We start from the raw sequence: 24,860 nt of genomic DNA, 5'->3' as shown, positions 1-24,860 counted from the left end.
TCTTCCAAGAGGCTGCTTCTTGCAATCTGATTGAACTTGAAAGCCCACAACTACATTTGGAGATTAGCTGGTGAAGCAGAGAAGAGGAGAGTAGGTTAAGGTGGACAGCAAGTGTAAGAAAAGTGTTTCATTGTGTAAATTTCTTCACCCTCAGTCCCTGTGGCTCTTCTTATTAAATGTGTTTTATATTACTTGAATGGTTGCCTATACTGAATTTCCATAGCCTGTCTTCAGTCAACAACAGCCCAGCACTTACACTGGCCTTAATTTAAGACTAAGAAAACAGAAGATGGAGGAAAATAGGTAGCCAGGGGTCCCACCAGATCTCTTGAACCATTTAGGTCATATAAACACTTGAGATTTTTACTTCACTTGAGGCAAATTGAATAGTGGAGGGCTCTAGAGAGAAAATAATTGGACACTCCAATTTTTGAGATGTTGACAGATGAGGAGAGGGAAAAAACCTACTGCTTTGGGTTCTGCCTGCTTTTGGAGACACTGGGGTCTGAAGCCTAAATATTACCTCTTTTCATTGTTCTTGCTTGTATTCTGCAATGGTGAGAAAAACACCCCCGTCTGGATTACTAAAAATCAAAAGCCTGGGCATTAGACCAGGCATAATACAGTGCTACAGAGGAAGTGCAGATCTGTTGCTGGTATGGAAGGACACAGGCATGTTATGGATTTACTCTGGGAACAGACTCACCCCAGACAACCTGAACACAGAAATCTGCAGTTTGCTTGGGAGGTACTTCAACTCAGGTACACTCCTGCTAATTCCTGTTAAAACATAGATTAAAACTAACCCCCCAAAATTTTATTAAACACTATCAGCCCATCAAGGCTTGTGCCATAATGCCCACAATGCTTTTAAACTGGCTAATACTGAGCAGGTCAGAAATCCTCCCTCATGGGGGCCCTGGCACCACTAAGAGTTAACAAAATGGGAAGGCAAAAATGAGCACACATTTCCAGATGCTTAGAAGACAAACAGTACCTGTCAAGCTCCACACCCAGATTCAGCATGTGGATCAGACAACTGCATTCACATATTGGAACATTTTGTTGGGTGTTTTTCCTAAGAATAAGCACTCTCCAGTGGAATTCTTGTTCTAGTCTTGTACATGGTAAAACCTAGATTTAAATGGCCTTAGGTTCTCTTGCAAATAACCTTGTTTGATGCTTGCACCCTTTGAACTACAGCACATAATCTCTAATCATGTTTTGCTTCTCACTAGGTGAGAAAATAGCTACAATATCGAGAAGACTTGCTTCCAGCACTGATGTCACTTGGAACTGAAGATAATCACAAATTGCTTCATCTGCTCTTGGTATCCTCTTTTAGCATGTTATTTGATATGGATAGAGAAAGCAGATTTTTTAAAAAATCTTTTTCACTGTTTGTTCTACTAAAAGTCTAACTGCTTCCTGTCATGCCCTGGCAGGAAAATTCTCCAGTTTCAATATCTGTTCTCTCAATACTTTATACTAACTTGCATTAAGTGATACCTAATACTTTGCAGAATAAATTTTAAATAGCCCCACAAAAAAACAAAAACCCCAAACTCCCTAAATATTAATTACTGACTTCTTTTGCAATATCCTTTTCAAAACCAGTATGAGTACTTTATTCTCAAGGTTATTTAATGCAATCCCACTACACAATTGCTTCAATTTCCTTTTCTTCTCAATCTACCTTCTCTCATTCATGTTGCCTCTCCGCTTTCTAAGGGAAGTAGATGAATGTCCTCCTGGAAAAGATCCCTGCTCAACCTTACAGTCACATGTAGCCAGAATGAAAAAAAAAGGAAGGCAGAGAAATGAGAGAACAACAAAAGGTCAGAAAACTTTCAGAAATTCTTTTGCAACATCATTCTACATCAAAAGGCAGTGAACTCACAGATCTGACCCACAAATGTTAGAATCAAAGCAGCTGGATGAGAACTGCTGGAGGTAAACCAGGATGACCTGAGTAATTCCATTCATCTTCCACTTGCAAAACAACAAATTACCCTTACTGCATCCAGAACAGGGGTAACTCAAAGCACAGCTAAGCACAGTTCTCACTTCACGTAGAGAAATGAGATCTGGGATCCACAAAACAAACCTACATACTTTTAAAGTGAACACTACAGTCCATCTGTGGCTTAAAATCTCTTTTCCCACTCCAGGGCTCTGCCATCACAAAGGCTCTGCAGGGCTCATGGGGAGCATGGAGGCTGGCCTTTCCATGGACAGAAGGAGCTGGGCATCAAAAACCATCCATTCTTCATGGGAGACAGGCCTGTCTCCCCCAGAGCTGTCTGAGCATTCTGCCCTGCTGTTCTGTGCACTGTAATTTTCTTCACTGTCAATGTTTATTTTGAGGTCTGAATTCAGTTCCAAAGAGTTCCTAATAGGTCTAACAAACTGCAATTTTGTTTCTTTGCAGAAATAAATTTCACAGCTGTTCCTGGTACAATGATTTTACAATCTTATTTTTCAACTTGAAGCAGGATGTGCAGGAATGAACTAAAAGGCATGAAGGTGATGGATCAGGCTGAGGGACTGGTAGGCTGAGCACTGATGACATCCATCCCTTGACAAAAGAACCTAAGGCAAAACTGGGATTCATGCGAGCAGGGACTGCTCATTTCTGAGAATTAAGTCAAAACATTTTCTTCCTAATTAAACCAATCTTGAGATTTCAGTAAGAATTTCTGACATATGCCTGCTACTTAACACTCTTTCAGAGCTCAATTGCACCACTCACTCCCATCTCAGATTTCACTTCAGTTTGCTTCCTTCCCTAATGTTTTGATCTCTGCTTTGCTATACTAATACCTGCAAGTTATATGTGATATCCTCGGAGCTGCTTTTCATAACTGCCACCTGTCCAAATAACCCCTCCTCAGCACCAATCTTTTTTCATGGAATCACAGAATGGTTTAGGTTGGAAGGGACAATAAAGATTATCTAGTTCCAATGCCCCTGTCATGGGAAGGGATGCCTTCCACCACTCCAGGTTACTCAGAGCCCCTTGCAGCCTGGTCTTGAACATTTCCAAGGACAGGAAGTCCACAGCCTCATAGTTAGAAGTTTCTTCCCATTATCTAATCTAAACCTGCCCTCCCTCAGCTTAAGGCCATTCCCTCCTTTCCTATCACCATATACCCTTGTGAAAAGTTCATCTCTAGCCTTTTTGAAGGCCCCCTTTACATTCTGAAAGGCTCACGTAAATTCTCTCTCTTTTTTTTTTTTTTTTTTTTAAAGCTCAAATTCACTTGGACTTTTCTTGCCAGCTGAAGAATGCTACCTTGTATACCATCAGTTCATCTATGCTTTTTCACCTCCTCTTTATAAAATACACTTTCTTCCAATAACTATCAACAACCAGGACTTTAATACTACTTTAGTATGATCCTACAATGTTAGGGGAGGATGGTAAGGCTTCCATGGTGTCCACATAGTATGTACTCTAGCATGTACTTTAGGTAGTAAAATATGTACTTTAGTAGTACTGTATTAGTTTTATAGTCTGAAGCATTTCTACAAAATGGGTGCAAAATCCAGCATTCCACGCTATGCTTCTACTCCCATAACAATGTTAGATATGATAAAATAGTATTTAACTCACACCTTTTCAAGACGTGCAACTGTAAAGGTGCAGTACCAGCTCTTCACATTTCACAGCTGACTGAAGAATTAAACAGGATTCTCCTTAGCCCTCTTCAGCTTTGTCTAGGTATTGGAAAAATGACAAACTAGGCTGTGAAGTGATTGAAATGATGCTATAAAAGCAGGATCTAAATAGGTCTAGGAACTCTCATTCTAATCTGTGTTTTTCTACTCAATTTTGGTTTGCTCTGAGCAAATCCCTCATGAGCTGCATGTCGAGACATTTCTATAATGATCGAGTGAACCAGTATTATGGCAAGATTTATATAACCACCTACACGTGGGAAGCTCCATACAGTGTATTTTTAGCATCAGATACTGAAGGCTTCAAAATAATGACAAAACCTGAATGTTTAAAGAAACCAGGTCATAGCTCAGACTTTAGTTTCCACTAAATGCAGTTTCAAAGGGTTTCCTCTGTAAACAGTTACAATTAAGACCTATGTGGACACCATGGAAGGCTTACCATCCTCCCCTAACATTGCAGGATCATTGTATTGCAGTGGCATTGCAAGGCCTGTATTTTGAGCCATGTGCAAAACGCACAATAATAGGTGCTGTCCCCCTCAGAGAAGTTTCAAACCAAACAGGACTGATGAAGGACAGGGGTGTGAAATGAAGAAACAATGAGGTGGAGAGATTAATACCTACTCAGGCACCATCACTAAGTCTTGAAACAGGATCAAGCCTTCCAAGTCCCAGCAAAATGCAGTTCTCCCACAACATTTAACAACTTCAATGTCTCTCTGCACTTTCTGGCTGACACAGTACCCTTGCTTTAATGAAGATAATGACAATACCATTCCTAGATTAATACTACGTGCCCTACAGCACTAAAACACACATCAACACTGTAGTCTTTAAAAGTTGAAGTACATGCTGTATATAGCAAAAAAAAAAAAAAAAAGACACAACCAGAGCACAAAACAGAAAATATTTTTAAAAAATCAGTTGTTTTTCTCAAGTCAAAAAAGAAGAGGAAGCCCCCTTACACTCAGGTTTCAAAGAAGAAAAACAACTTCTTTTAAGCCTGAATAAACATTCAGTTCACATAAGTCTACCTTTACAAAAGGAAAAATAAATTTTTCTATAAAGGCTAACCAGGTATGGAAGGTTATTAAAATAAATTCTTTTGGACAAAGTAATTTAAAAAGAAAGACTGAATGAGAGCACAACGGGGAAATGGATCAAAACCATCTGCATGTCATGACACACATTACATTAAATATGAAATGCATTTGTTTTGCTCTTCAGTTCCAGGCAGGCTTTGACTTTCATTGCAACTAAACAAACACCAATGAAGCCATGCAATTCACTAACTTAAAAGGTTAATAATGCACCTAAAATTTGATGTATTTTTGTTCAGGAGATAAATTTTGTTTAAGGATTCCTTTCTATTCCTAAATGAGAAGGGAAAAAACCCCACCCTGATCATAGGATTAGATAGAGAACTATAACACTTTTGTTTCCTTAAGAAAAATTCTTGTGGAAAATCCGATATATAAGTAGGGAAGATAAGACAAGCACTGCCAGCTTCACAGAAGTTTGTGCACATCTAGATGTGATTCTCATACAGTAAATGTCTATCATGCTTTGAACCCAGCTCTGCTTTAATACGAGCTGCTTTTCTTTGTGCACATGTTCAGGCTGCAACAAATTGTAAAACAGCCAACACAGACAGAAATTTGTGTTGTTACAAGATGTTACTCTTTGTGGGTAAACCTGTAAACTTGGACTTGAAATTAGAAGGGATTCTCAGCTGTTTTAAGTATCCAGGCTCTTGGGCCACCTGCTAGCTGAAAGACAGGGACAGGGAGAAGAATAAAGCCTCTTTAATCCAAGGGAAAATGGTCATCAGCCTGCTGCAGCACTTACAGCACACGGGGTTCTATGGGGCTGGATGGAATCCACCCGAAGGCACAGCAGAGAACAGAGGGTGGAAGACATCACCAATTCACTTTCAATCATTTATCAGCAGCTCTGACTCACCAGGGAGGTCCCAGAAAAATGGAAGCTGGCAAATGGGCTGTCTATCTGAGGGAAGATCTGGGGAACTACAGGTCTGTCAGCCTGATCTGGATGCTGGGGAAAATCACGCAGCTGATAATTTTTGGAAAGGTGCACTCTGCTGCATAAGGAACTGGCTGGGTGGCCAGACCCTGAGACTGGTGGTGAATGGTGCTGCATCCAGTTGGCATCTGGTCACTAGTGGTGCCCCCCACGGATCAGTAGAGGACAAAGTCCTACCCAATACTTTTACTGATGACCTGGACATGGGAGTTGAGTGTACTCTTAGTAAATTCATAGCCAATACCAAGCTGGCCAGGAGCGTTGATCTCCTGAAGGGCAGGAAGGCTCTGCAGGGGGATTTGGACAGGCTGGATCCATGAGCCCAGACCAACAGTATGAGGTCAACAAAGCCAGGTCCTGCACTTGGGTCACTCACAACAACCCCACACAAGACGACAGGCTGGGGACATATTGACTGGAATGCTGCCTGGTGCAAAAGGACCCGGGAGTGCCATCCGACAGCAGCTGAACCAGAGCCAGCTGTGCCTAGGTGGCCAAGAAGGTCAATGCCATCCTGGCAGTAGTGTGGCCAGCAGGACTAGATAGTGATTGTCCCCATGATTGTCAGCACTGGTGAGGCAACACCTCAAGTCCTGTGTTCAGTTCTGGGCCCGTCACGACAAGAGAGACCTTGAGGGGCTGGAGAACGTCCAGAGAAGGGCAACAGAGCTGGAGAAGGCTCTGGAGCACAAGCCCTATGAGCAGCAGCTGAGGGAGCTAGGGTTGTTTATCCTAGACAAAAGGAGGCTCAGGGGGAATCTCATTGTTCTCTACAACCACCTGAAAGAAGCCTGTAGCCAGGTGAGGGCTGGTCTCTTCTCCTAGGTAACAACTCATAGGTCAAGAGGCACTCAAGAGGCCTCAAATTGCTCCAGAGGAGATTTATATTGAATATTAGGAAAAATTTCATCAATGATAGACTTGCCAAACATTCGAAGAGGTTGCTCCAGGAAGTGGTGGAGTCACCAGCCCTGGAGTTACTTAGCAGACAAATGGACATGGTACTCAGGGTCGTGGTTTAGTGGTGGGTTTGGGAGTGCTGGGTTAATGGGCTTGATTGTAAGGATCCTTTCCATGTTTCTAACAAGGTGGGGAGAAGGAGAAAATCTGGCTAGTCTTTTCACTGGTTCACCCTGGGTTTCTGGAATGGGGAGGATGATGAAGTGCTTAGAACAGGCAGGCCAGGACTCAATAATCCTGGCTATGTTGTGTTGATAAGCCTGGATACTGAACTAACACAGAAAGTACCATTTCCTTGCAGGAAGAACAAAAAAAGGCAGGTTTGGTGTGCTCAGGCAGTCTGTCTGTCTCGCTCTTTTTTCTGTTCTGGGGGAGAGAGACAGCTTCACAGGCACAAAAGTACCACCTGTTGAAGCTTCTCATCTATTCCTTTTTTTCCCCCCTCACCTCTGCAATAGCTTAGGTGGCTACTACTGCTGCATCCAGTGCATGAATCCAATTTCAGGCAGACAAACCTTCACAAACCAACTGTGTAAATCCTCCACCCATACCTGCCTCCAGAGACCAACATATGCTTGGGTTTGGCACAGATTCGTTCCACTACAGTTTCAGCTATTTGGTTACATAATTTTAAAAGCTTTTCTAACCAGTTAAATGATGGCAGTTTTACATGCTATACATCTTGAGCCTGTTTCTTAAAGAGTTTTTCTACTTCACAACAGTGGCTTTGAAAATAATCACTCTTAAAGGAGTAAGGCAAGAGGGAAAAGGCAAAACATGGCATGATCTTCGACAGGCATGCACTTGCAAAGAGCTGCATCTATGGAGCAGTTACTGCCAAAGGTGCAATTACCATCTGGAATGGTAACCCTGCCCCAACACCTGCTTGGATGAAGTTATACAGACTATAAAGCTGCTTTCTTCTGGTACTGTTCGTCCCTCCTCCCACGCAGGAAGTTGAGTAAGAGCATCCACATCAGAGCTGTCATTCACTGTAAGGAATGAAAAGCAACACACCTAATGAAGACAAGCCCACAGAATCTCTTAGATGGGACTCTCCTGTAACATCTAAGACCTGTCTCTAGACCCCCACTGGTGTGAGCAGCGTGTGTTTTACTTTTATATTCAACTAGTTTACAGCCATACTAGTCCTTAACGTTAAGCTCAAAACAATCGGACACGTGGTTGCACTTTTATCAAAGTATGAAGTAACATGCTTTTCAGTGAAACATAAAGCAAAGCTTGTTTACATTCACTTCAAATAAAGTGTCCAAAAGAACAAGACACCTTTCTTCCTGGGACTTTTGGGCCAGTAAGCTGTAGAGTAAGAGTGGGAGAGAGGAAGGGGAGGAAAAGAGCTATTTTTTTCTCTTTTCCAAATTCTGAAATCTGAAAAATGCTAACTGTTTCCACTGCCTCTTTTAGGCTCATTACAAATGATCATTTCTTCAGTGACAATAAAATTGCTATTTTCAGATCTCTTCTAACATTATTTTCTTTCCAAATACTGAAAACCAAAAGCAATTACAATCAGCTCTAGTGTCTAGGACATTCACTTCCCCCTGGTGCAGGACCTTGAGGGGAGGCACCACATATAGAGAACTGCCTGTATTTTGTTAACAGCTCATGAAACAGAAGGCATACAAATATTGTGGGGCAGTATTGGAAGACACAACACTTGGAGTGACTACAAAACCTGGCAAATGTAGAGTTCTACACTCCTGTAGCACTTCTGCTATCTGGATGAACACATTTTAAGATTTAGCACTTTAACTGACTGGCAGTCTAGCAGCTGATCAGAAATTAATACTAACCACAATAAAATGCCTGCATAAATTTTACTCCCAGAAATCATACCAAACTCTGGGTTGCAAAGGCAGCAAAAGTCAACCAAACCCCTCTAATCAGCAATCTGGTGCACCTGCATTGCAACCTAGGATAGGACTATGAAATGCCGAAGAGTTTATAGTACAATTCATTTTGCTACAGCAAACCAGGAGTTTGCAATTGAACTTTCTTTGTGGGAATATCCCTCCCAAACTGCACTTGACTCCTTGTCAAAAATAGCAAGTTTTTAAAAAAACATTGTCTTAAAAAAGGAACTAAAAAACTGTCCCCAAGAGCAACAATGAAATCAGCAAATTACACAGTACAAGAAATCAGTTGGTGTGATACACTTCTCTCCTTTTAGAAACCAACATTAATTGCCCAATACTGAGGTAACTACAGTTTATCCCCTAGCAAATGCTTGTGAGGCTTCCCAAATCAGCAATTAGCATCTGTCCCATTGTGCTTCTCTGTCTAATATCTTATGCAAATTTACAATTTATAGCTTTAGATTTCATGTGTGGTTGCCAAAGAGCGCCCAAGGCAAGAGGAGCCTGCTGATTCAGGAATGCATCGCTCAATTGCCTCACCCTTGTGAAGCAAGTGACAAACTCATTCCACACATTTCTTCACTGAGGAGGAAATACTTGCTCTTGCTACACCACATCTATATGAACAGGTGCAGGCAGCCCACTGCTCCTCTCTTGGCATCCCTAAAAAGCAGAATGAAGCCAACTTCAGCCCAGAAGTCAAACAGCCAGAGTAACAGGACTATGTCCAGGTGAAGCATGCTGGTTTTTCTATGGGAGCACAGCCTATCATATCCAGTCTGGCTGCACTGACGTATGAAAAGTTTGCCTCAGTGAAAGCCAAGACTCATCAGACTGCTTAACTCTTATGCCAGCACAGGTAAACATATGTGCTGTGGGTCTTCCTCTGTGCTGGCCCTGCACAGGACAGATGTCTATTAACATTCTGCATGACCTCATTAAGATCCCTGGCTCAAACTGTCAGTAGTTGATGTTTGTCATTCTGGAGGACCATCAACATCAGCAAGTACTTGTCTAGGAGGGCTATGGGTCACCTACCCCAGTCCCATTGCATTCAGAGAAGACAAAATGCACCTAACACCAACACTGGCAGATGTTCATCTATCCAGTCTGTTCCCAAAGCCTCTAGAACAGGAGATTAATAACTACTCTGTTAGTTTGCCCTAGCCCTACAACAGCCTTGCTAGCAAAATATTGCCCATACTTACTCCTTCCACCAGTGTTTAAACAGCATATTCACAGGCTTCTCAAGTGCTGACTAATCCTCAAAAGGTTCCTCTGAGGGAGCAGGGGGTTTTGGCTGGCATTTTAGAGATCAAGAGAATAAGCAGGGCTGTTGTCAAAGCCTTGAATCTCAATAATGAATAAGATATTAGAGTATTAGGAAGAAATTCTTCACCATGAGGGTGATGAGGCACTGGAACAGGTTGCACAGAGAAGTGGTGGATGCCCTATCCTTGGAAATGTTCAGGGTTGCCTGAACTCAAAGCCCAGGTTGGCCTGGGCTTTGAGTAACCTGGTCTAGTGGGAGGTACCCCTGCAGGCACCCCACGTTCTTGCCCAGCCTATGGCAGAGGGGTTGGAACTAGATGACCTTTAAAGTCCCTGACAACCCAAACCATTCTATGACTCTGTGATAACAGATCCTTTAAATCTCAAAGACTATGCCTTGTCCACAACGCTGCATGTAGATTAATTGTATTACATTAAAGCAGAACTTAGCACAGGATGGGGCTCATACTCAGTGTCTTGCTACTTAACCTGCGTGGGTGTCTTGTCAACACACCAGTGCCTAAGTAAGGTATGTGATAGAATAAACTCTCAGTTTTAAGTGAATGAATTGCTTCAGTGAAGCTCAACTGTTCCACACAACCAAGACCTCAGTGGACCCTCAAACATTAAAAAAATACAGATCAGAAAAGATAAAGCTCTTCCTGAATGTTAACATCTTCCATTGCCTTCATAGTGTGTTTAGCATCACTTGCCAAAAAAAGGACCTCATTCAGCATATTCATTTGTCAGCAGATGGGTGGTGGGTACATGTCTGCAAGACTGACACTTTGCATCTCTGCAGGAAAGATTTCACTGCTGGCTGCTTGCTGGCAGTCAATCAGAGACAGAGCAAACACCCACATAGCATCCTCAAGCTGATTAAGAAAGACCTGGGATATGAACACTCCTTCGTGTAGGAAACCCAATGCCACATCTAAAGCTAACACCCTCAGTAACAGCTGAGTGCTCCCTTCCCTCCTTGGCCCAGCAGACACCACAGAAGCTGGCAGCTGCACTGCAACAAGGAAAAAGCTGCAGTTATTCTGATCATGGAATAGGCTTGTTAGGGTGGGCAGGTGGGTGAGACTGTGAAACGTTATCTGTTCAATCCTTTTCATAATTACATATGAGATAAATTCTGCAACTGGTCAGTCTTCCTCATGATTTCACCAGGGAGCAAGAGAGGAAATGAAACAAAATGTTTTAAAGATTGAAAAGTCCCAGTGTGTTAAGTAACGCCCTGTCCCAGACAATGCACCAGCGTGATCTGGAGGGTGACCTCCTTGATCTTCTAGTAGAATATAACCTGATAGAAAAACTTCTTCGAGAGTGTTCAGTACCATTCCCACCCTGCCATGTATTACAAAGGCCTGTTCCACAATGCCTCAGTTCTGTCCTCTCATGAACAGACTCCTCTGCCTCGCTCTACAGGATCTTAACACAGTACAAGAGAGAGCTATCAAAGAAAAGAGTCATAATCACATCTTCCAGACATATTTCTGAAAGAATAACAGTTTAACACATCTGTCTCTATTTCAGTTCCCATTTAATGTGCTGAGTATTCATAATGATTTATGTTAAACACCAAGATTTTATTCACAGGACAGTAAAAAAACTAAAGCATTACTACTTGCATAAGGTTTAAAGCTTATGGAGTAGAGAAAGTGCTTTAAATCCTCACTGCATTTTCAGGCATTCTTGCTTCCCTGGAGATGAGAAATGAACTGGAATTATCAAACCAAATGAGAACAATTAAGCTGACACCGTGTTATCTCCATCTTTTCAACTTGGCAGTGAGTTTCAAATCAAAGCAAAGGGAATATATATTGTCCCCCAACATATCCCAACTTACAGAGTTCACAGTTCATCATGGAGTTTCTTTTTAACATCCAGCAGTCAGTACTACATACCACCAACCACAATGGTTTGCAAACCTCTCAAACCTAGTTGTGAATGTGTCCTACCTTCTTCAGTCCAGCTATGACTTCAGTTGATATTTTATGGCAACTGCAGAGCTATTCAATGAAACGAACTCTGACATGGTAGAGAAGAGGGGGAACATTTCTCCATTTATTCAGGTTTTGTTTGCTCAGGTTTTGTTCTACCTTTGCTAGCCTGAGACCGATTTTACTCTTCACTTGTGGCTGTCTCTTGGCATTGACCATGTCCCTCTTTTCAAGGATTCCTTTCACTTCTAATGCATATTTTTAAATTCAGGAAAGCAGAACTGAAAACAGTCTTTGGGAAAAATAAAGTTTTTTATTTACACAACTGTATGTTCAGTGTCTTCAATGCTATTTTTGGCCACCACAATCTTTTTGTTTGATTCTGTTGGCATGTTCTCTTTTGACTACTGAGGCTGAGGGGGCAGAAGTTTCCAGTGAGCTTCCCAGTGTAATGCTGAGGTCTTTCCTGAGTAGTGAGTCAGTACAGAAGTTAACAATGCATGTCCATATTATTTTTTATATGCCCAAGAGACTACTATAAAGTGGATCTAACATTATGCTGACTCTTTGCTGTCTTTTGGTAAGCCTGTCTGATATTGCTGTCTCCCTTTGTCTGGAAAAAACTAAACAATTTGGTATCCTGTGTTCATCCACCTTTTCCAGCATTAATAATAGAAGTCCTGAAATGCCACTTATATGGGATGCTTGATTTGCCACATTGAAAGGAGTTTATTTATCTTCTCCATGCTTTTGGTCTTTATCAAGCACTTTCTGATGCTTCAGTTTGCTTAAGACTTGCCCTCTAAGAAGTGACTTTTTTTTTTTTTTTGGAAAGTTATTTCAATTTGCTGACTTGTGTTCAGATATCCAATTTCTACCTGACAATTTCCAAGAACACTAATCAGAAGGCCTGGAGGCAACTAGAGCAACATGGACAGTGCCATTTGAGGAGTACACAATTTCTATTATTCAAACTATCAGTTAGCCTGACCTCAGTACCTGGTAAGGTCATGGAACAGTTTATACTGAGTGTCACCACACAGCACCTACGGGATGGCCAGGGTATCACACCCAGCCAGCGGGGGTTTAGGAGGGGTAGGTTGTTTTTGACCAACTTGGTCTCCTTTTATGACCAGGTCACCTGCCTGGTGGATGTGGGAAAGGCTGTGGATGTTGTGTTCCCGGACTCCAGCAAGGCCTTTGCCACTGTGTCCCACAGCACACTCCTGGGAAAGCTGCAGCCCAGGGCTGGGACAGGAGCACTCTGTGCTGGGTTAGGAACTGGCTGGATGTTTGGGCCCAGAGAGGGACACCCAGCTGGGGCCAGGCACCAGGGGTGTCCCTCAGGGCTCTGTGCTGGGGCCAGCACTGTTCAGTATCTTTACTGACAGCATGGATAAGGGTACCAAGTCTTTAATTAGTAATTTTGCAGAAGACACTAAGCTGGGAGTGTGTGTCAGTCTGTTGGAAGGGGGGAGGGCTCTGCAGAGAGACCTGGAACAGTTGGGTGGATGGGCAGGGTCCAATAGGATGAAGTTTAGTAAGTCCAAATGGAATATAGGTTGAATATTAATTTTTTATGGAAAGAGTGATAAAGTACTGGAATGGTCTGCCCAGGTGGTGGAGTCACTGTTCCTGGATGTGTTTAAAAAAAATCCTGGATGTAGCACTCAGTGCCACAGTTTAGTTGAGGTGTTAGTGCATGGGTTGGCCTCGATGATCTTGAAGGTCTCTTCCAACCTAGTGATCCTGTGTGATTCTGTGATTTTAACCCAATTTAACAAGCAGTGGTTCACTCTCAGTGTAGAGAACTAAACAGATTGTATGCTTCCCTACAAATGGCAGGAGTTCTGAAGCATGCTCCACATACACCTTGCCTACCATCAGGATATGAAGGGATGCTGCACATGGCTGTGACACCACCGCTCTTTCTTCTCAGCATAGCATCTTTTTGTTTTCTTGTGGCAAAGCTGTCTCCTGCTGTTTTGTTTTCTTTACACATAAAGGTGTATGTAAGGAAAGGTGTTGAGGTTTGTTTCCTGAACCATAATTACTGACACTCCAGAGGTGCCAACTGTCTCTATACAGCTGTATAAGACCATGAATGCATTGGGATCTCTATTTCTGCCCCATATGCAGCATTTACACATCAGAAAAACAAAATATCAGCACTTTCCAAGCACTACCGTAAACAGGGTATCCCAAACAGAGAGAAAAGCAAGATGTTAGCAGTGTAGTGTATCAAATGACAATGACAAGTACATGACCTTGTGTAGGAAGACTATCAAGGAACTGACCATAGAGGTTTAGTTCCATTCAGTATAAACTCTTCCAGAAATTCATACCATTTCAAGTGCCTCTCATCTACCTTTACACTTTCAGCCCCATCCACTCTAATTTCTGAAAGCCATTTGGAAAATTCATGAGACAGACCAAATTACTGACGTCAAGAACATAAATGCACTCAAGCTTTCATGATTTTCTTTACTGATACACTCAGCAGGAACAGTTGCACAAAGCCAGCAGATAAGTGAAATGGGAGCCAATTTCAGAGGGGATGTTAGTGGCCCTAGTGGTAAAGGAAAGCATCCTCCCAGGCAGTGTTACCATCAGCTGATTCCATACAACCTTGATAAAGCCTTAAGGTCCTGCTGGACTCTGCATGAGGAGAGATTCTAATCTCACCAGGCTTACCACATGTTGGCTAGATACTTATCTGAGAAAATGTAAGGGATGCTAATTTTCTTGTCCACACCAGAAAAAACTGCTTCTTCAGCAGCAAAAGTGACATAAACACATTACGGCAGAACTGGAGTAATATTCCATCAGCCAAACCCTGCTTTCCAACTCAGATGAAAGGTCCTATTTTTCAAGACTTATTTCTTGACCTTTGATCTTGTGACAATATGAGTAGAAACACTCTGAAAAGCCACTTACTGCAAAAAGTATTCCCAGTTAAGCTTTACATCTATACTTTGAGCAATTTGTCTTTCAATACTCCTTCATTACTTTTTCTAGCACCCAGATACTTGGGAAATTTGGATGTCAGCCAAGGAAATTTCTGCTCAAGAGGATCAAAATAACTTGAAACACAACCATTCTGCAATTTAAAGCATCTAGTTTATTCAGTAAAGACTTCATCATGACAAGAAGAATCCCTGCTCCTCTTTTCCTAATTTTAGAGAGACAATAATCCTCAAGCATTAATCAGTGTTCTGTTCATAAAATCAAAACTGGAGATGTCTTAGGAATGCCCTATGACCACAGAGTGCAGTCATGGCTTATTTTTTTACCCTATAAAATGCAGATTCAGTCAATGTTCAGATCCACCCAAGCCCTTAACACAAAATTCATAGAAGCTGTCACTTAAATAGACATAAACCTTTTCACTTTTGCAGCTTTATCAAGTAGAAAAATGCTTTGAAATTATGCATGTAGATGTAAACAAAAGTTTTCAACACTGGTATGTAATAAATGGATAAAAGGGCTACCTTGTATCTTTTCTGATTCAGATAAGCAAAAGAGAATGAAAGTGGGATGCAGATTCCTCATATCTGGTCAAAAAAGCACATGAGATTTAAAGAGTGCACCCAAAAATAACATCTGAACTTTACAGGCAGGCTTATTTTGAAAGCTCAGTGGTCATTAAGACTACTAGGATCCAAAATGAAGATTGTTTGTTGGCTCAAGGAGCTCTGACTGGCACACTGTGAGACAAAACAATAAAAATGTTTTCTGTATTATTCTCTGGGCTTTGTGCCTGCTGGCCTGCAGAGTCACTTGAACAGCCCCAAGCTGATGGATCTCAGGAGGCCAGTGGCAGCAGGCTGGCTGACTGCCACTCCTGGCTGGGAGAACAGGGACTGTGCCCATCACAGCCACAGATACCCCCAGCTCCCTCCTACCTATGCTGGGACCGAGATCACAGCTCAGAATAATGAAAATCTGAAGGGGGAGAGGAGAAGCAGGAAGTGAATGGAGAGTCTGTTCATATTTTCTGAAAATGAAATGGCTAACTTTCAACAGTCTTACCCAGGAAAATCCTTTTGTAAACTGCTTTAACAATAGCAAGACATGGTACAAGACAGAAGATTCCAGGTTTCTTTTGGGGCTTCCCACTTTCCTTTCCTGCCACCTCTCTCAGGACAGGATTAGTCCTTTGGAAGCAGCTGTCTAGTTTAAATTTCAAAGCCAGGGCTTGTTATCATAACATCAACATGCTGATGTCTCTTTGTTATCCTGCTCCTGGATGAATGAATGTGCTTTTATGAGAAAGATGGCAGGTGACACTTCCCTGGGGCAAATATCCCAGTGTGCTTCCAGTTTCACAGAGCAGGACCCAGGTCTACCAAGTGCTGGCAGCTGGGTACAGAGACTGCCACATGCAACAGTGCTGTGAGCTGAGGCATTTGGAGAAACTGTTTACAGCCACAGAGAGTATCAATTCCATTCCAACTCCTTCCTTCCATACGGGTGTACTGGTTTTCAGACAGAAATTAAAATCCAGTGAGTGAACATACACCACACATTTTGAGTGAGCTAATAAGACATCTATCTACCAGTGTTCTTGGTGGAAGGGGAGCATACAATCAACAAGGCAGGGTTCTGCACCCAAAAACTGGTGTGGTTATTTACAGTAGCTGAAATATGCCCTCTAACTAAAGATACCTTACTTATATGTCCCTACATAAAGAAGTGAGTGCCAGGTGGGTGATTAAGAGGCATTAAAGTGAAAAGAAAAATCTGGCTTCAATTTAATAGGAGCTTCAAATAAAAATAAGAGGTGTCTGAAGTTGACCTGTGTGACTATTCTTCTCTCCCCTCTGACCAAAACAGCTCTGAAAAGTAGGTCACAGCAAAAAGAGGCTACAGTTTCAAAAGGTGAATGCCTAAAGCTATGTATATACAGCTATTTTCATGCACTTTTAACTGGGTGGCCTGATTTTGAGAAGTTCTAAGTATGCACTGCTCCAGCAATGTACACGCTCCATAATGTCCAAAAAACCCAGCCCTGACTATCTGCTTTGGTGGTGAATTGCAGATGCAATTTTCTACTCAACAACAGGGGCACACTTTCTGTTAGAACAATACTTCCACAGCTTGCTTGGCACAGAGACTTGCTGTATGGGAGTACTGTTTGCACACCTGGAGAAGAGTTTCTGCCCAAAACAATGTGGCACCTTGGCAGGCAGACGAGTGTCAGGATGCAGGGGTGTGACATTCCATGTCCAAAATCACACAGCAAGGCAGAAACAGCACCAAGCAGAAAACCCCAAGCCCCAGCCCAACTCATTTCATCATACTGAGCTTGCCTCCTAGTAACAAAAGACACATGCAGCTGTGAGAGGAGTATTTCTAAGACAGACAGAATCTGATAAAAAGAAATCCAAGGAATAGAGAAGGATGCTGTGATATGTTCTGTAATATCCCCCAAAATGAGAAAGAAGCACATACAGCAGCAACTGCATCTCATATAATAGAAAACAATCAAACAAAAATAATTTTGATTACATGCCAGGATGAAAATATTGAAGCTAAAGGGCTGTATACTGTTTTGAGTGTCCTGAGGAAATAGCTCCCATACTTCAAAGACAACTGCTAGGAAGAAAGAAATTAAGGAGTTGCAGCTTGGCTCATGCAGGAGTTCTCTTTTTCTAGGAGAGCTCCAGTCTCCAAAGACTATTGTTCGTATAAATCTTAGATTTATAGCTAAATTTAAGAACAACAAAATTTTAAAACAGTGGAAGAAAAAGCCAGAAGCAAGTGGTTAAACAAATGAACTTCAGGGTCTGCAAGTTCAAATGTTATCAGAGAAACCAGTAAGTCACTTGAGACAGAAGAGGAAGCTGAGCAGCAGCTGGGAACACTAACTAGATAGCACACTGACTGAGTAGCATGTTTACTTCACTTTTTGTTTAAGTTCCTTCAGTTTGGATTATTACTTGTAAGATACATAAGGAATTTCAAAAGCTTTCAATCTTTAAACAAAAAATGTAATATGAAAAGCTTAGTTAGTGCCCAGTCACAGTGATCATCCATTACCATCTCAAGCATCATTTTAAATGTCAGATTTTGAATTTCAAACCTGAAGGATCACAACTTTTCAACACGCATGAAAAAAAATAGTTATTTTCATTAGGTTGGAGCTTTAAAAAGGCTGACACAGTTCCAACCATACAATACCCTGTTAAAAATGCAATTTTTACTAAATAATGCTCCTAATCTTTCACCAAACATCACTGAAACTGATCAAGAGCACTTTTATGTAAGAAGCAATTCTTCAGAGATAAGTAAACAAAGCAATACTGCTGAGAGAACAACTGTGACACCAAAACCATCTATTCAGTGATTCATTTCAACATATACCTGGCAGCTATACAGGACACTTGCTAGAATGCAACCTTTATTTTTTCAAATCTTTTTTAAAAAAGATTCAGAAGCACAGGTTGCAGAATAACTAGCTCTTTTAGAGCTTGAACTCAAAATAACAGAGACCAGGAAAAAGAGGAAGTCACAGCTCCAGCCAGACTATTGATTCCAAAATAGAATCCATTAAAATCAATGTTAAAATATTTCTTACAGCTATTTTTTTTTTCCTAGAAGAGAGTCCTACTTCCTTCCAAGGAGATATCACTGTCTATACCAAATAAAGCAACAGTCCCTGCAAATCACCTCAGCACTGCTAGGAGCATGCTAGCACACCAGGTTCAAGGTACATCCTGAAGCAGGTTGCTCAGAGAGGTTATGCAGTCTCCATCTGTGGAGAAACACAAAAACCCTGGTCATGGACCTGAGAAACCTGCTTTAGAGATCTTGCTTTGATCTTGGACTGTATGTTCTCAAGAGGCCTTTTCCAACTTCAGTGATTAGGAAGTCTGTGAATCTTCTATTTCCACAAGGAGTGAGTGGTTGCTGTGTCAGACTAGGACATGGAAAGCCCTGGTTGAACCGCAGGCTCTCCCTCACACCAGTGGTACAACTCCCAGTTACCGGCTCTCCTCCACCTCAGTTTCTTTAGCAGCCACAGACTGGTAGCAGACAGGGAGTGCCTCAGCCACAAAGTGTCTCAGCAACCATTCTCAGGAGGCTGGATCAAAGTTCCTATCACTCAGACACTTGACTCCACGAAGAGCAGGATACAGGACTTCCAGAAAGCCTAGCAATGTCCATGCACCCAGTCTAGACACTTCAAACAGGGATTCCCTTTTTTGAGGAAGCATAAAGAATTCTCTGTCAAAAGGACAGTGACTTCGACATCTGAAAAATAATTAGAGTTAAAACAAACTGTTTATAGACCGTGAGGCCCTACTGCTGCAGAATGCAGTCACATCAACAGAGCACATGGTCACCCTCTCTTTAACCTAATTGGTGCAAATCTTTAGTTGTACAGTTGTCGTAAGGTCTACAGGGTTAAAATAAAGTGTAAACTGAGGATCATAAATAAAGACTATACTTCATTTTAGTTACTTAAAAACATAATTGAAGTAGAGGCAATAATCACTGAAATCCAAAACTGATCTGTAAATAAAAACTGAATTTTCTTTTGAAATACTTTGAATAGCAGAAGGCTTCTCCTTACCTATAAAACTGGCTCTAGAAAGAGACAATCCCTTGCACTGAACTTAACCCATCACATTAATTTTGTATCCTGTGATAAAAAAAGGCTCTCTAGTTACAGCTAAAGACTAGGATATTATTTTCTTAGTAGTTACTTCCATAATGAAATTCCAGAACAGTAAAGATGTGGCTCCTAAGAGTGCATGCTATTCACAGATGTATTACTTCTTGTTTGGGTTTTCTAAGTGCTCCTGGCCTTGGGATATTAAATGGTAGCTGCAACAAAGAAAACATAACTTAGCAGGTGAAAACAAGGAAGGGGAGAAAAACCTAGAGTGATGTAACTTTTCTCTTACTGCAGATCATTTTGTGCAGGAATACAGAGGCTGATCTACTTAGGCCAGAACAAGAAGTTAGACAATTATTCATGTCTCCTGAGATTTCCCTTGCTAAATGCAGAGTTGGTTCAAGGTCTTGGTCATGATATTTCTGATTATGAGACAGAAATAAGACTGGGGAGGAAAGTGCTAGGGGGAGGGGAAATAATGGTTACCAAACACTGCAGCAGCCAGTGACAATAGCTTATGGCATTCCTTACTTCATTCCTCAACTTTATTAACAGTTTCTTTTTGAATTTTCAGTTTTACCTGAATACAAATTTCCTTTTTCTTTTTCCTCCTTAAGGACTTATTTCTTTTTCTCATCAGTTTGACCAAAGCAGGCTGAAATATGCGGAAGACACACTACTTGCAAAAACTGGATGCTCTCCCAAACACATTGTTCTCGTAGGGATAGTACTGATAGAACAATAGTACTGATAGCAATGTAAGAAAAAAAAGAACAAAACCAAACTCTACTGAATCTCTCTGCTGTTAGAGCAAAATCCCAATCACTCCCTCAGAGCACAGGTTTCCCTCAGCCCCTTTCTCCCACTCACAAACAGCAGTAGCCACTCCAAAACAAAACATTCTAAACTAATTGAGGATTTTCTCCCTAAGAGATTCCGAAAGACAAGAAGGAGTGCTGTTAATTATTAATCTTATTTCTACATAAGAATGGTGCCAGTGGGGTCAGGCAGGTTATATGCAAATAATATGTCCATAAATCCACAACTATAAAAATTGCTGAGCTTCTTACCTGCCCATCAAGATAGTGATAACACAATGTCAATGGTATTTCCAATAACATCCCATTAGAACATAGTTCAGAAATGCAATTTCCCCCCGTTACAGTCATCTAACATATTAAAGAGATACTTCAGAGCTATTCTAGATTTAAATTCAAAAGCCAATAAATGTTTCAAGAACATTACATTAGCAGAAGTAAAAAGGGAATGAAAGACTAACTTAACCCAACAGCTGCAGTGGTTAAAATGAGAAGGTAACAGAACTATTCAGGTTGAAAAGGCATGACTCCTAACATGGAATACAACTCAAATCATACCGATTAAGGGCAATAGTTTATGTCAGGTAACAAGCCAGCACCAGACATGCATTTATGTTCCTCCCAGCAATTAGTGTGTGCGATAGTACTTCTCAAAGACTTTAGCTCTATTTACACTTTAATTTCTTTTGATCCTGTACAAAATAATTTTTTCTTCTCCCTAAATTTCAGCCTTCAGGATTCTTACTACAAGCTGCTGAGTTTGTACAGTCATTTCAATTTACCAGCACACTACAAGAAGACAATGTTTTGCACAAGATTCCTGAGAGTGCTCACTGTGGTAAATATGCTCCCCATTAAATCCACATCATATTTTTAATCAGTTACAAACCTCCTTTGTGTATATGGAAAAAGAACAGCACAGGATTCCAGAGGGCAATTCTGTGATACAGGAATGCTTCAGTGTTTGTGCTCCCATGGAGAGACAATGCAAGGGGCACAAAACCACCACTTCAAACTTCACATCCAGCCTCCAGAAGGAAGCTGCTTTCTTCTCTAGTCACAAAAATAGCCTCCAGGGAGCACAGATATTGGCCTACCTTGCATGTATGCCTCTATTCGCCGAATTAGCTCATAAGACTTGGATCGATCCAGAAGTGTACGAATAGCCGGGAGAGGGTCGAGGATAATGGTTTCTGGATGAGCATCAATGTACTCCTGCAAAACAATATAGAGGAAAAAATGGCGTTAGGTTGGCTAAAGAGTGTAGAAAAATAATGAGAAGAGAAAATAATGGGGAAGAGTACATATAATGCTAAAACTCCAGCTTCTCTTCAAGGGGAGCCAAATGGACTTTGGCAACGCAGAAAGTCTCCAGACAGTCAAAACACTGACACTTGAAACAAACACAAATGTGACAGCTAACTGGTTTAGATGGCAAATTCCTCCTCTAGACTCTATCAGTAGCAAAACCTGTGCTGCAAGCACATTCGCTCACAAGAGAGCCAGTGGCAAAGTGCCATAGTAAGAACTGAGAGCAGGACCGAGAAAAGCCATTAGGAGAAGAAAGATGGCACACAGCTATCTTGGGGTCAGCCTTTAATTCAATTACTGCATCACAACTATCTGAACTAGGCTCAGAAATACATCTGTGTTCTTTTATGTTGTTTTTATTGCTGTCTTCTAGCTGGTCTGAACACAGTGTTAAGGGCTGAATGATAAGGGCTGAAATTTTTTTTGGCAGAGCTGAAGAGATTGCTACTTCACTGAATCTTCATTGCTTGCTACTTCTCTATGCTCATACTCTCCATTTCTGACCACAAGAACAAAGTAAAGTTAATGACCTCACGGATCTTAATCTTGGGAAATCGATTCCCTGTTCACTGAGGTCATGAGTGCACTACTGCATCTTGGCCAGGAACACAGACACAGTTGCCAGGTATTGGCCCTGCAAACCCAACAAAACTTCCTTCTGTTTCTTAGAAGCTGAATTCCTTCATCATTGCCCCAACCTGGCTCCAGAAAGTCAGTGGGAAACACTCATCCATCTTACTCTGCTCAAAATCAGACAAATATGTCCAAAGTCAGCATCTCTGTTTCACCCAACTTCCCACAGCCATCCTAATGTTTCCACTTACTTCTTTAAATCCATTCATGCAAAAGCTCCTACAATTAATAGACTTCCATGAAGTTCTACTTTATTTAAGTTGATTTCTTCAAAGAAGAAAACATACTACAAAAGATACTTCAGAGTATTATAGGATGGCCTCAGGAGATGCACTTTGCTGGAGAGAAAAGAATGGCGTAATCTATTCCCAGAAAGTGATTTCACTCCAGATACTATCGGGATGCAGACTTCTCCACCCCAGCACTGGGAAACTGCTGCTTCCTGGTGACTACATAGTCTGAACTGATGGCTGCTGAAAGGAGATTATTCATTTGAGGCTAAGAGGATCCAGCATTGGGGTCTAATGAACCTACTGCATCACCCACAAGACACAAGCAGCTTTCCTTCACAGGGCACGAGGCACCCCTCAGTCTGACGTATTTAGTAATCCCTGCAGAACACAAAGAATGAATTCCCCAAAGATACGTTCAACCTTGTTGCCTCATGGGAAAAGTAAGGGACAGCCTTTCATATAGCTGGTCTTCAAGACTGTCAGACCCAGTTGCTGTCTCACCCTTGCAGTACAGCCTGGATAAAAAGCCTCATCAGCTCAGTGGAGCAAAAGTGGGATTCATTTCCATCCACTAAACCCCAGAACATACAGTTTTCATGAGTCTTCTGCCCCTAGTACTTCCGGAGTCTAAAGCAGAGCAATCAGCTTTCAAATACAAATGAGATTTTTATTCATTTTAGAGCTAGAGTATTTTATTACCTAATGCCTCTTAAACACCCACACATGTCTATGTGTATGTGCCCTTTTATGCAGCACCTAAAACACACCCTGTGGAGCTAGCATGATCCAGTGATTAGGGCATCAGCTTGAACTTGCTGATAGTGAAACTGTGCTTGAGTATCTCAACATCTCCAGAGTGTAACAAGGCACTTTTAGTCCCCCCATTTAAAAGACAGGGAGTTACCACACTGTGTGTCTTTCCCAGCACACTGAGACAAGGAGCTCCTTACAGACAGCCCATACCCTGATGGGGCAGGAGGCAAGCACAGCACCCAGACTGAACATGTCACAGCTCTGAAAGGTGGCTTCAGCAGAGCTCCAACAGCAAGCACTTCTGATGTGTGTATGAGTTCTTGAGTTCTTCCTTTTACACTGTGGTGACCACCCGTCTGCCTCGACCAGCTTCTGGTTCCACCTTGACTTCAAGCTCCCTGGACTTCCATCCTGGCCCAGGCCCTACTCTGCATTTACTGATCCTTCTCCTCACACATACATTCCTCCTGCCTGTGGACTTCATTGCCTTTACTGCCCTCTCAGGATGGAATTATTTTTACATCTCTTAGCTCCTTGTGTACCTTCCTGATGCTCACCTCAGCATTGAGAACTATCCTTGCTTCCCCAGGACTCATGCATTCTACTTGTTAATTTGGCTCATGTTACTCTAAGTATTTCCAGAAGGAGTCTGGCTTTTTTATGCTTTCTGTAAGGGAACCTCATAGTGCTTTATTTCTAGTTGAAATAGTCCTAAACCGTATTTAAATATCATCCAAGCACTAAGCTTGCCACAGCATAACAAAGTTTACCAGGAATAAGGCACAATCTCAAGGCCATTCTGCACCAGTCAACATGTCAAGAGAAACAAGCATCTAAGCTGACTTTCCAGTGACTTATTTCTCATCCTGTTGCCTTAAGGAGACTCCAAAAAGCTCAGTAAAGTAAACTTGAAATAACTGATGAAGATGCGGGAGATGGAAGCTGTTTTCCATAAACCATTTAGAGTCTGGAGAACTTTAACAAATTAATGTTAAGAAGAACTGCACTGAATACAAGGCAACAGACCCTTCAAACACACAACAAAGGCTTTTGAGCTTTGAGCAGATTAGCTTTCTTTACAAAACAAGGAAATTTTTCAGCATTAAATCTATGTCAGGTACTATTCTCCAACTCTTCTCCATTTCCAGGCCTAGGAACTTGGACAGCCAGAAAGCACAGGAATGGCAAAACTCAGAGCAGTGAAGATCTGTGTCATCTAAGGAAAGACATCAAACTTGAAGTGTCTCCTAGAGCCCATCTGGGGACAGGCCACACATCTCTCCTTTTAACTGAATCCAGAAACTGCCTCTTTTCAAAGAAACTCTCAATGCAGAACAAGGTCAGCATATTTATATGTATCCTTTTTGTTTGAACACAGCTAGAGATTAACTGCTGAAGCTGTGCAGGGGTTTCCAGCTTCCCCTTGGGCCTTAAGGCTGCCAGCACTTTCCCAGTCTCCCACACCTCTCACCAGTACGTGACCAACACACGCAAAAGAAAGTTTCAATACCCATGCACAGAAAACTACTTTAAATAAGTAATTAAAAGATCTGAACCTTACACCAATTGTCTACAACAGGAAATTACAATAAATAAAGTCAATTTTGTTAGTTTCACAGGAACAATTATGGTAGCTGATGTGAAACCTTTCATAAACTCTGATTCTTTACTAGAAACTGCTGCACACATCATGTACTACAAACACA

General features: G+C 41.6%; 1 protein-coding gene across 4 annotated transcripts in view; it reads right to left on the bottom strand.

Moving 5' to 3' along the window:
* The window catches only part of ITPK1 (inositol-tetrakisphosphate 1-kinase), a 141,977-nt gene that overhangs the window by 42,645 nt on the left and 74,472 nt on the right, over nucleotides 1-24,860 (bottom strand). For all 4 annotated transcript variants that reach the window (XM_039712532.1, XM_039712530.1, XM_039712531.1 and 1 more), the window contains exon 5: nucleotides 21,322-21,439. In XM_039712532.1, the coding sequence (XP_039568466.1) occupies nucleotides 21,322-21,439 (118 nt within the window). The remainder of the gene's footprint in view (nucleotides 1-21,321; nucleotides 21,440-24,860) is intronic.

This window comes from Passer montanus, unplaced genomic scaffold (genome assembly GCF_014805655.1).
Source record: "Passer montanus isolate IOZ18808 unplaced genomic scaffold, ASM1480565v1 scaffold27, whole genome shotgun sequence".
NCBI classification, from domain to species: domain Eukaryota; kingdom Metazoa; phylum Chordata; class Aves; order Passeriformes; family Passeridae; genus Passer; species Passer montanus.
The sequence above is the reverse complement of the archived record's forward strand: the minus strand, read 5'-3'. Positions and strand labels throughout refer to the sequence as shown.